Source organism: Artibeus jamaicensis, unplaced genomic scaffold (assembly GCF_021234435.1).
Source record: "Artibeus jamaicensis isolate MK-2021 breed Jamaican fruit bat unplaced genomic scaffold, CSHL_Jam_final contig_456, whole genome shotgun sequence".
NCBI lineage: Eukaryota > Metazoa > Chordata > Mammalia > Chiroptera > Phyllostomidae > Artibeus > Artibeus jamaicensis.
Window position 1 is genome coordinate 6,769,893 of NW_026521839.1, and position 12,080 is coordinate 6,781,972.

Below are 12,080 nucleotides of genomic sequence, written 5' to 3' on the forward strand. Positions count from 1 at the left end.
AGGACATCCAGCAGATGAGGTGAAGCAGCTGAGGACAGACGATCTGGAGCTGAAGCCTGGAAGATAATTTGGAATGTGACAAATGATGGCAACAGAAGCGGGGAGAATGTTCCAAAGAGTCGGCTTGGATGCTGAGAGTTGGGGTGTGGCGGGCAAGTAGAGGGAGGCCAGTCTTCTGGGTCCAGCCCCACTGGAGTTCCCCAAGATTCAGTCAGTGCCCTGGGCCTTGCAGAGTCAGTGATGAACAAAATCAAGGTTCCCACCCCGTGAAGCTTACAATAGAAACAGATTGACTTGTAAATGTCAAGCAGGTTCAGTGCTATGAAGAGAGGACATGATAAGGGTTTATCAAAGGTCTTCTCCATAAGGGGACTTGAAGAGACACCTGAAGGGCACCTTAAGAGAACACAGTAGGTCTCTGAGGACAGTGCATTCTGGGCAGTGGAACCACAGGAGCAAAGGGCAAGTGACAAAAAATGGTGAAGGGAGAGGCCGGAGAGGGCCCAGAGAAGGACACAGTCAGACTTGTTTTACAGGGATTATTGTGACTGAATTGGGGGGAGGGTGTGGGGAGCAGGACCAGGGAAGCTCGGTGGGGAGGTGACTGTAGTGGTCTGGGTTCTGACGACTAGGAGTCTACCTCCTGGCACTTTTCTCCCTTGTACCCTCCCAGTGTCTGTGTGACCAACAGAATGTGGTGGCAGTGATGGTACATTAGAGATCGGGTTTTAAAAAACCACTGTGGCTCCCATCTGGTTGCCATTCTCTGGATCATTCCCTCTGGGGAAGCCGATTATAAGCTGCTTTGTGGGCGGGTCCGCACGACCTGGAACCCAGGCCTGCCAGCAGCCACGTGAGGGAGCCTGGAAGCAGACCCTGCAGCCAGCCGAGGCTTCAAAGACAGCAGCCTCACGAGACCAATTCAGAACCTCCCACTAAACTGTACTGGATTCCTGACCTTCAGAAACTGAGGTAATGTTTTAGCTGCTAAGCTTCAGGGTGCAGTTTGTCACACAGCAATAGATAACTAGTACGTATGATAACCAGGTGAAGTAAACAGAAGTGTTAAGTAGTTGGACCCAGCATACACTTTAAAGCTATATGGACAGGTCAAGTTTGAGATATTAAAAGATCCGTGTGGAGAGTTTAGTTGGCGGGCAGTTACAAAAGTCAAGTTACAGGAGAAGTTGGCATCGGGATTGTATTTAAAGCCAGGAGTCTGGTTAAAAATCAGAAGTGAGTAGAGCCAAAGAGACCCAGGTACTGTGCCCTGGGGCAGCACAGCAGTTCAGTGACTAGGATGAGGCGAAGGAGGAGCATGCAGAACGGAAGACGGAAAACCAGAGTGGGGCGTTCCAGAAGTCAAGTGAGGAACTTCCAGGAAGGGGGAAGGGTTTACCTGGGCACTTACACAGTGAAGTTGGTAAGATGAAGAAAGCCAATCAATCTGCTGATATGGAGGCAAGCTCCCTTCATAGGGGGACAGCTAACAGGATGGCAGAGAATGGGAATGAGGAAGAAGGGATGACTACACACGTCTCTTTAGGGTCTTGCTTAAGGTGGGATGTGTTGCTGGGAAGGGACGTGGAGTTAGGATCGGTTTTATTTGGGAGGCTGCTATTATGCAGGTATGCTTGTAAGCTGGTGGGAACTCAGAAGAGAGAGGGGATGCTATCCATGGAGATTTTCAGGATGCCTCCAAGGTTCTGACCTTCCCTTTGAAGGGTGGACATGTGAATTCCTGAGGTGGTGGGCTGCCGTGGAAGCTGTAAGCACAGGCTGTGCAGCCCGTGGCCTGGAGCCACAAACATAGTCTCCTTGCTGGGACACTGCAGATGCTGCGGGCAAATCCAGATGTTTCGTGTAAAACTTGGCTTTTCTGGGAGGCAAAGGAAAACGACAATGGCTTCTTAGGCTTGGTTTAAAGGTAGACTAGACTTTATTGGGAAAAGTTAGTGTAAAAACATTGAAATTCATAAAATTTAAATAAGACAGTAAAACTATACCTCATAGCTATAGTAATTGCTATTATTAATCACAAATAATGTAAAGTCTAAATTATTGCCTAAGCAAACACTATTTTGTTAGGCTTCTGTTGCGGGCCCAAGGCAGGAAACACTGCAGTTATTAGAAGTGAGCCCGGTGACGTATTTGCACTAGAAGCTAAAGAAAGGGAAAAAAGCACGTTCTGATTACACATCACAACACCTAGCCTGAAAAAAGCAACTTTATTAATATGTCCTGCAGCAGGGTACATTAGTAATTGTGACCATGCACTAAAATTCTCATTCATGTCATAGGATTGGTTTTTAAAAAAGTAATCAGTTTTCTGCATGATACATTGTTTTACTGAATTCCTGTGGTTTGTCCTTCTCAGGACCCTTCTGGGAACGTTTCTTCTCTGGGGACAGCTTCTTGAGATACCCAGTTTGCTTACCCTGGGTCATCTTTGGTCATTTAATACCAGCCAACCCACTGGGACCCAGGGCTGCTGGGAGGCCCTTCCCTGAACACAGGGTGAATCAGCTCTCCCCTTTTCTCGAACCTTAATGCCGCATTACACAACCTGGTCAGAGTGTTACTAACAAGTTACTGTGGGATTCTCTTTGGTTATGGACTTTTTATTTACTTAAGCTTATAAAAATATAGCTAAAAATATGCTCCTGAATGCTGAAAGTATTTGTGACTGGCTTAAACACAAATATGTATTTCCCTGTGGAATCTAACATGAATGGTCTCCTTAGCAAATACATTTGAGTAAAGAACAGAGACTGATCTTAAGAGCGCCGAGAGGCGGGGACGGCTGGCTAGGGCAGCCTTAGATGCTGTCCATTGCTCTGAACTCGCTGAGGGCCTGCACAGGGTTCACGTGCTTCTTCTGAGATGCCCGTTTAATCTTGGTCTGTGTCTCGTCCTGTTTCTCTCTCTTCACCAAGGGCTTTTTCTCCGGTGCCTTCATCTTCCATGACACAGCCGGGAGGTTGAGGGAAGCCATACCCTGAGACTTCTGGTATTTGGTGGAGGCCACATAGGACGCCTTCACTGTCTGCACCACAGCATTCATCAGGTTTTTGGCAGCCTGGATCAGGGACATGGCACTGTCCACCTAAGAGACACAAACATGGGGCAGTGAGGAGCACACGTCTGACCTGCAGCCCCATTGCTGGGCGTGGAGGGAGGCCCCACTTCTCCTGCTCCAGGGCTCGGCAACAGTCAATTACTAATGAACTCTCCCCAGTGGCTTGCTGCTCTTACCCAAATGCCCTAAAAACAACCGTTTCAGATCTTTTGAAGAAGAAAAGTTAAAACAGTAACAAAAACCTAAGGCATTATTGCCTTGCCTGCCCTCACCCCTCAACAAGTTTTTATTTACTAAGACAAACTGGAGGAGTTGGCCATAATAGACAGAAATCCGCCGCTTTCAGTCCTGCCCAGGGGCCATGACTTTGTAGCAGGTGAGCAAATGGTATCTGTAGGTACCACAAACACAAAGTTCTTTTGAAAAGCAGAAGCCACAGGGAATTAGTGGAGCCCAGCAGATACCACTTTTGCCCTGCCCCAGGTGACAAGGTCAGAACTGTGACATGGTAAAAGCGGGGGAGGGGGTGCTACTCAGGCACTCAGACAGGGAGAGGGGATTTCAAAAAGCCCTGGCACATCATCTTTGCAATTTTTGAATGGGCTCAATTCTTCCATGAGGAAACAAAAACGAGGAAGGTAAGTAAGTACCTTTTCCTAGCGAGAGGCCAGCTCGATAGTGGCCTACAGTTGTCACACACCACACAGTGCTAAACAGAACAGCAGTTCAGCAGGGAGCACTGGAGAGGCAGCCCCTTGGCCTCCAAGGACTAGGAAGAAACTTCAGGGATTTCCACAGCACACTTCCCCAGCTCAGGGCTGGTAAGGAGGGTATGTGGACAAAAGCCAACCTACGCCCACCAACTACTTCATTTCGCAGATGAAACTTACCCCAGAGACCACGAGCTCCCCACCAAGGTTCTGCACCTCGGCCTTAACTTTGCTGCAGATGTTGAGCTGGTGGCAGTAGAGGGCAATTCGCTGCAGGTAGGCCAGCAGGTCCTGCTTGCAGGCTGAATCTGGACACTGATGGGCAAGCAGGTTTAGCACAGAGCACCCAGGCCTGACCCAAACCACACACCCCCAGGGACTGTTTGTAAACCTCTCAGCACACTACACTGCCAAGAGGCTTCCCCGCTCCTTGCTGGAGCAAAGGGCGTGAGAGACAAGTTACCCAATTACTTGGGGCAGTCATGGCCCTGGGCTACTCTGCTTGGGCCCAGGCCCTGAAGGTGAGAAAAAGCCTCAGCAAGCAAGAGCTTGGTTCTGGGGAAAGTCTGCTCTGAGCTAGGAAATAACCATCCCACTAGTTGTTCTGCTCTGAGGCACGCTATCTGCTCAATTACGACCTACACTGTAAACACCTGATGAAAGGAGAGGTTCTCCTCAGGCAGAGATGGAGGAAGAGTAATGGCAGCAAGAAAGAAAGCACTTGTGGACCCTGAGGTCTTCACTAGGGTGGCTGCACTTAGGAAGCTTTACCCAAAGAAAGAAACACAGAAGCCCTCTCAAGTATTTATAGCAAGCGGTTCCCTCTGGGAGGCTGGGCGCAGTGAGTGTGAGGGTGGTGCAGAGAGACCGAATTTTGGATTTTATTCTACACAGCAGAGCCATATCTGATAGCATTTACGATGATCATGTAGGAAGACCATACTGACAGCTGAGGGGAGAGGCCACAAAAAATCGTCCAGGCGCCAGGCTGTGGGCGTCCGGCCTGAGCTGGTAGTGGAAGAGAGGAAAGACCGGGTGAGTCAGGATTCTCAGGGCCGGGGGAAATGCCAGGGCTCAGTACTGGATTCTGTGAAAGAGTGGAGTCAGGATGACTTCCGAACCTATAGAGAGTTTGAGCAAGGAGGCACCAGGATGCAGGCTGAGAGGCTGGCTACCTCAGGGAAAGGGGATGGAGGGAAGGGCGTAGAACTGCGTAGAACTATAACTGAGAAGCAGCCCCTCTAATAAGTCTTGAAGCATCAAGGAAAACGTAAATCTTCCAGGAGTTACGAGGCACAATTTTTCATAAAAGGTTTTTTATGAAGGCCGGGTAGTTGAGAACATCGACCTTTGTCCCCAGCTGGGTACATGAGGCAGATTCTTGTGTGAAGTAAATCCACCAGGAGAGGCACTCACACACCTGTCAGTCAGTGTGCTTGGCTGCAGAAGCAGCACCTGCCTGGAGCTGAAATTCAGAAGGGAACTCAGAATAAACAAGTCACCAACAGAAGCTGGCTTTTATCTGTCAAGATTTCAGGACAAACACACCTGCTCCAGGTACGTACTCTACTGCAAACCGGGCCTGCCTCTCAAGACATGTCAGAGGAGAAACAGGAATTCATAAACCCTTAAAACTCGATGTTGGTGAGCTAAGAACAATTTTTTAGATGAGAAGAGTGTTGTATCCCATGAAAATTACTGTTATTGCCACCTCAGGAAGGGACTGTGCTGGGCTGCCCAAGTCCCTGGGTGAACTTAAAAGACCCACATGGCAAGTGTGTCACTTACGTGGTCTGCAATGGTACGACCGAGCTTGTCCATCCTGGATCCTGCCTCAGCAATTTTCTTGGCAGCACTGATCACATCTGATGTATTTTTGAGCGGTCCTTTACCTCTGAAGAAAGAGAACAAGGATCATTGCAGATGAAGCCCTTTGGTGGGAGAAGAGAGAAGACCGCTACCGAGCAGTGCGGCCCTGCCTGGCCGATGTGACCTGTGGGGAGGAGCGCTGCCCCCGGGCGGGCAGCTGGTGAGGCCGGGCACTGCTCACCGGGTGAAGTCAGTCATCTCCATCATGATCATGCACATCTGCTTGGCCAGCACGATGATGTCGTTACCACTGTCATCCCATTTGGACACTTCGGCATCCAGCTTGCTCTTTTCTTCCTGGAAGCTGGCCACCTGTTCTGCAATCTTTGCTTTTTGCTCTTGGGGAAGCTGAGCCATGATTGCCTAAAATCAGAAGCACAGAAAGCTCTTACATGAAGAGAATATGACATTCTCACAGTGCATTAGCCAAAAACATTTCCACCGAGTGTTCTATGGCATAGGTAGGATAATGCTTTAATAGGTTTCATTTTGCCTGAAGGGCCATTTCTTCTCACTTTGCCTAGAAGTTTATGGCAGCCTGAATTCCCAACCCACTTTGAAGAACAAGTTTTAATGTGGAGGAAAACAAGAATGCGAGGGGTAGAAGACTAATTCGGAAGCTTTGTGACCACACTTGCACATAAACTGAACCTGCTTAATTTAATTCTTTAAAAGTTTCATCCTCTGTCTCCTGCCGTGGAGAGTGGAGATGAGAGGCAGGCTAGTTAATGCTCTCACCCTTCCCTGGCCAGTGCCAAACAACCATTTCCTGTGGCTGCACTGCCTCCCCGACTTTTCAAGGTGAACTGGAAGTGATTTTAGAGTGTAAATTTTACAGAAGGCAAGAGAGAACCTTGTGAGGAATAGACATTTCACATATTTCAGTGGCATTTAAAGCTTATCAAAGCAACCCGAGGAGGCCTGCCGCCGTCTCCCTGGCCTCCTCCCCACTCAGCTTCCTGAAAGGCTTATGATCAAGTGGGGCCTAAAGCAGGGAGGTACTCAGTGTTCAAAATTATTTCTGAGAAGTGAAAAAGAGACTCCTTAGAAATATTTCTAGGCATACTCCCAAAAACATAAATGCTATTGACTGAAGATTTAATGACTCAAATATATGCAAGGGCGCTGATTTTCTTAAATGTACCACTTATTTTTTTTAACCCTGAAATAAATAGTTCATACCCATGGTATCATTGAGATGGGCAGAGGCAGCAGTTGTTTTTCATTTCACAACCCTTTTAACAAACGTTGTGTTGGTTAGATCCTAGGGATCTCCTGACCCAGGACTCAGTCATCAACTGAAGCTCCCAGGCCCGTGTTCCTGCCCTGCTCCCAACTGGGGGGACACTTTGGGAACCTACAATTGACTAGTAGGTACCACGACTTAGGTTAACATCCTGCTGCCACAAAAAAATAAAAGAGTTCGGAAAACAGGGTTCACAATATGGAGAGTGGCTTCCTGGAAAAGAAAAGCTAAGACCTGAGAGGGGCAAGGAAGGTCTGCAGAACAAGCTTCACTGATTCCTCACCCGGGCACTCTGGCCAGCTATCAGCTGATCATCTTCCGTCTGGACGCTTGTCCTGCTTCGGACATCGAAGTCTTCTGTCTCAAAGTCAGAGTCATCCAACTCCTCAGGAGTCTGTCCCCAAAAGAGAGATTGTAGTCAGACACAACCTTAGGCTTCCAGATGTCTCAAGTCTCTCAGCCCATACACCTGGGCCTGATGTATGGTTTGGGATTTTCATGAGCAGTGTTCTAAACAGGTGTGGGTAGTAATAAGGCTAAAATCACTCAGGAGTCACCTGAGACCCTGCCTCGCTGATGCACACGTAAGGTGCACCTGCTTGGTCCACCCAACAAGCAGTAGGTGAGAGCACCACCCCACGCTTTCCGAAGAGCCCAGGGGCTCCTTTCTGGGGGCTGGGGCTTCAACAGAGAGAGTCAAGACTCTTTGATAAATGTGTTTTACTTTTTAATGTACTTGTCCAATAGCTGCATCTAGAAACAAAGGTAAGAACTGCTCTGGGTAGAAAAAGTAGTGTATTAAAAATAGAAGTATTCTACACAATGTTAAACAGATTCTTACAACTCTCCTACTTTATAACAAAAAGAAAATGAAATAAATAATAATGGGCCTTCTCATAAGTTACCAAAGGCTGCTATGAGAAGCAGCCTTTGGTAACTTATGGTAAATTAGACAATGTAGTTTATTTTTTTCCTTTGATAAAAGGAAAAAAGAGAATGTGGCAGGTAAGGTCTGAGCAAATACCAAAGGGATTGATTGGTGGTCCTAGCTCTGCTTGAATTGTTAAATAAAATTATTTTGCACAACCTCCAGCCTTGCAGGATTAGCTGCTGACTTGAATGAAATATGCCTTCTCCAAGTTATCAGGAACGGGGTAGCACGCAGAAAGGCTGGGGCTGGTTCATGCCCAGCCTGCCTGTGACAGGAGGGCATGAGGCAAGTCCCCTCATCTGCATCAGGACCTACTCCAAACCCAGCCCCAGGACTTGCTGTGAAGCTCAAAGGAGAGGACATGTGAGAAAGCATCTGAAACTGCCCAGTGTGTGTACGTGTGCAACAGCCAGGCCTGTCCCTCATTGAGATGAAGCGAGGACAACAGAGGACACACAAGACACCAGTGAGCCACAGACAGCATGCCAATGCAGGGTCCTGCGGTCTGACCTGGGAGTGCAAAACACTGTGCCACCACTGCCCATTTCACTCCTTCCAGAACAGGAAGAGGAAGCCAAGTGGCCTGCCTTCCCCGCCCAAGATGCGATTTCTCACAACCCTACTTGCTTCCCTAGAATGGGGACTCTGGAATTTGCAAGCATCTCTTGGAGAGTATGAAGTTTCAGCCCTCTGAAATCTCCAAAGGCATTAACCTCCTCTTTATCATTAAGGTTTCTTTTAGTCTATTTCTAGGTGTCTTGTCTCCATGGAAAGAACTCTGGAGAAAAGGGCTTGCATTCATAACACCAATATATGTGACCAGAGGACCCCTTTACACCACTAAGATAGGGCCACTGGGTTTAACCTTGCATTCAGCCAGGCCTCTGCAGAACATCCATTTTTCTTTAGCAGCACCAAGAATGAGGAAAGCAAAAGGGGCCAGCTCTCTGCCCCCAGCTCTCTGCCTCCAGCCCCAACATGTGCAGGTAGAATGGGGCCTGCAGGAACAGCGAGCAGCCGACCAGGCAAAATCCCTGAACATCCCAGAGCAGTGCAGTGTTGCCCAGGAGCTTCTGCACTGCATATAAAATGCATCCAGCCTAACACAACTGCCTTAGAAATAAATGGCCTTTGTTTCCAGCTGACAATGGGCTAGGTTCCACAGGCTACCAGGCTGAGGGGATAAAAAGTGGGACAGCATTCCTGTCTACCTTGGGAGGTCTGACTAGCAAACCTTGAAGGTGTGTGTAAATGAACCCAACAAGATTAACAGCAAACAGCCACCCATGCCACGGGCAGGCCCTGCTCTCAGCTTCCAGAGCCACATGCTTATGCTCAGAACGACACGTGAAGGGTAGCTGGGAGACCCAGGCCTAACACCCTGGGGGTGTGCATTACGGAGCGGTGGGTAGCTTCTCAACCTGTTTGTTTTTGCCAGCCCAGGAGGGGCCCTTTGGACCTTCAGATGGTGAGAGGTCTGCTCTCTGAGCAGACGGGTCAGTCAGGGCCCTGAGCAGGGAGCATTTCATTCAGCTGTGGTGAGACAGCTCACGACCTGGCCGAGAACCAGGGAATACAAGCAAGAGCTGCCACAGTCCCCCATTCTCACCCTGAACACACTCCGTTCTAGCACCCTGCCTGCCACCCCTTTAAAGAGAGGAGTGCTCCATGTGAAGAATAATGTCATCCTGCATTAAGGAAATATCCTTCTTCCTAAATTAACTGAAAAGCCTTGGTTTTCCATAGTTTTCCTCTACCTAAAATGGAAACTTCATACTGTGGTGACTGCTTGCCCTAAATTAAATCGTCACAACCAGCTCATACTAGTTTCTACTCTCAACCTGAGTTTGGGCTCTGGGCTCTAAACGTGCAACTAAAAGTCATTTTAGACAATGTAATTAAATATATTCACTCTAACAGCTTTTAGATTCATGGTTTTAATACACTGCCAAAGCATCTACTGAGTTCCGGAGTGACGCATTGCTCAAGCTTAGCAGCAGATAATAAGAAAGAACTGTTAAAAAGTCTGAAATGCAGTTACTGACCCTTATCATCAACACTGCTTTCCTGATGTCCCGGATGCCATCGTACACCAGGCGGGAGGCATCGATAAACTCATTCTCATCCATGGGCTGGGCAGGGTCCGAGCTGAGGGCTTCCACAGCCGCTTCTACTTGCTCAGTGAAACGCGGCATAACTGCAGAAAAGAGGCATGACAGACCCCGCTGGCCCAGCAGACACTGTCACTCCATCAGCCCTCCCCAAATCCCTCACTCAGGAAGAGGCCAGGTGTACAATGAGGAGCTCCTGCTTCTACATATGTGACAAATATTAATGGGTGAAATAAATGCCATTTTTACAAAGACTCAAATCACCATTTTTGGCTCTGACCAGATTCTACAGTATAGGATTTGGATGGTTACAAACTTGAAGTGAGACTGACGTGAGGTGTTGCTTTAAGAATTGGGCCCTCCTTAATTTAGCATTTATTCACTAACAGAAGACTTAACTAAAAAATTCATCTTCAATAGTGTATTCAAAATTATTCCCATCATTAATCCTGGGACCCACATGAAAGGAATATGTGTGTGAGGCCTACATTTGTCTGACAAGTATGATGTACAACCCCAAACTCTTGGCTTAAGACCTGAGTCCTGATCTCCTATTTCCCAACCACAGAGCCTGGACTAATGAGATGGCCCAGCCCACCAGACTGTCTCTGTGTGGGGAGCACCAGTAAAGCAGGGAATTCCCGTACCTGTGTTGGAGAGAAGCTTGGTAGCTTCCAGCACCTTCTCTGTGTAGACCCCTGGCTCATAGTTGTCCATCTCTGAGGTGACTACATGAATGACCCGGGCTGCCCGGCCTCGGATTGCACCCGCCGTGCGGTCCAGCCCATCCACATCTTTCTCTTGGAGAGCAATGACACATTTGTTCACATCTTCCAATATGTGATTCTCTGAGGAACAAGCAAAAAGAGTGAGGGAGGAGGCCTTCCACAGGAAGGAGACAATTATTTTTCCTTTAAGTTTTTTTCAATTACTTTTGACATACAAGTTTTCAAGTGTACAACATAGTGATTAGACATTTGTGTAACTTATGAAGTGAACACCCACCTGACACCATAGTTATCACAATACTGGCTATACCTCTCTATGCTGAAATGACAATTACTTGTAAGTTGGTATGTATCATTCAATGCCAGCTATGGTGACAAAAGCTGTACTTGTGTCATTTCACTGAAGAGAACAGATTAACTATTGGATCAGCTGTTCCATAGAAATTCAACTTACACTCACCTCCAAGCATAACAATCTTCATTCAGATTTAAAAATAGAGAAAGAGGCCCATCTTTAAGGCTAAGCTATTCAGCCAGGCAGACAATTCAGAGAACAAAAACCTTAACTTCTCTTGACCTTAAATAATTTCACTGACCTTGTATCCAGAAGAAATCTGAATTAGAAGGCAAGGTTCACTCTGAGACTATCCCCCCAGTCCCTCCCTCCTCCAGTAGATGACAATAACAGTCTGACAATCCACCAAGAAGCCAGCACTGTCCTGGGACAGAAGATGGCGCTGGGAAGCAGACTGAAGCCTCTGGGAGGTGCTGAGGGAGCGTACCTCAGGGGAAACATTTGGTAACCTTTTTATGGGCTACAGGTAGGCCTGTTGTGTTATTTGTGGAAATCCTTGAATTCTATTAAGCTGACGAGTGCCTCCTACCGACCCAGAGCTAGAATCGGAAGGCCCATCAAAACTGTATTTCCTCAAAGTAAAATGCTTCACAGTAGATCCTGAGAACCTCAGAATAAGGAGTTTGGTTCAACTTCATCAACAGTCACAAAGTTTAGACGATCCTGATGTTCAAGAGCAAAGCAGGTAATAAATTATGGGCACTACACAGCTGTCACAATGGATGAGGTTGATCTGTAGGGACAGACCCAGAACTGGAAAGGGAGTGGGCTCAGTCACCCAGAGACTACTGACAGCCAGAATGACACTGCTGCCCGGGCTCCACGGGGTGGGTGGGCAGGAACACAAAGGGGACCCTCAGGTTTGCTACAAAACTAAACATACTCTTACCATATGATCCAACAATCACGGTCCTTGGTATTTATCCAAAGAAGATAAAAATTTATGTCCGTATAAAAACCTGCATATAGATGTTTATAGCACTTATTCACATAATTGCCAAAACTTGAAAGCCACTAAGATGTCCTTCAAGTGGGTGAACAGATACACCAA

At 47.6% G+C, this 12,080-nt stretch overlaps 1 protein-coding gene across 2 annotated transcripts in view; it reads right to left on the reverse strand.

Annotated features, from left to right (window-relative positions):
* Positions 1-1,916: 1,916 nt before the first annotated feature.
* Positions 1,917-12,080, reverse strand: part of CTNNA1 (catenin alpha 1) — a 221,686-nt gene continuing 211,522 nt past the window's right edge. For both annotated transcript variants that reach the window (XM_037147500.2, XM_037147501.2), the window contains exons 12-18: positions 10,594-10,794; positions 9,881-10,032; positions 7,188-7,298; positions 5,840-6,021; positions 5,578-5,683; positions 3,970-4,104; positions 1,917-3,106 (exon numbers count right to left, since the gene is read on the reverse strand). In XM_037147500.2, the coding sequence (XP_037003395.1) occupies positions 2,819-3,106; positions 3,970-4,104; positions 5,578-5,683; positions 5,840-6,021; positions 7,188-7,298; positions 9,881-10,032; positions 10,594-10,794 (1,175 nt within the window). In that variant the 3' untranslated portion in view covers positions 1,917-2,818. The remainder of the gene's footprint in view (positions 3,107-3,969; positions 4,105-5,577; positions 5,684-5,839; positions 6,022-7,187; positions 7,299-9,880; positions 10,033-10,593; positions 10,795-12,080) is intronic.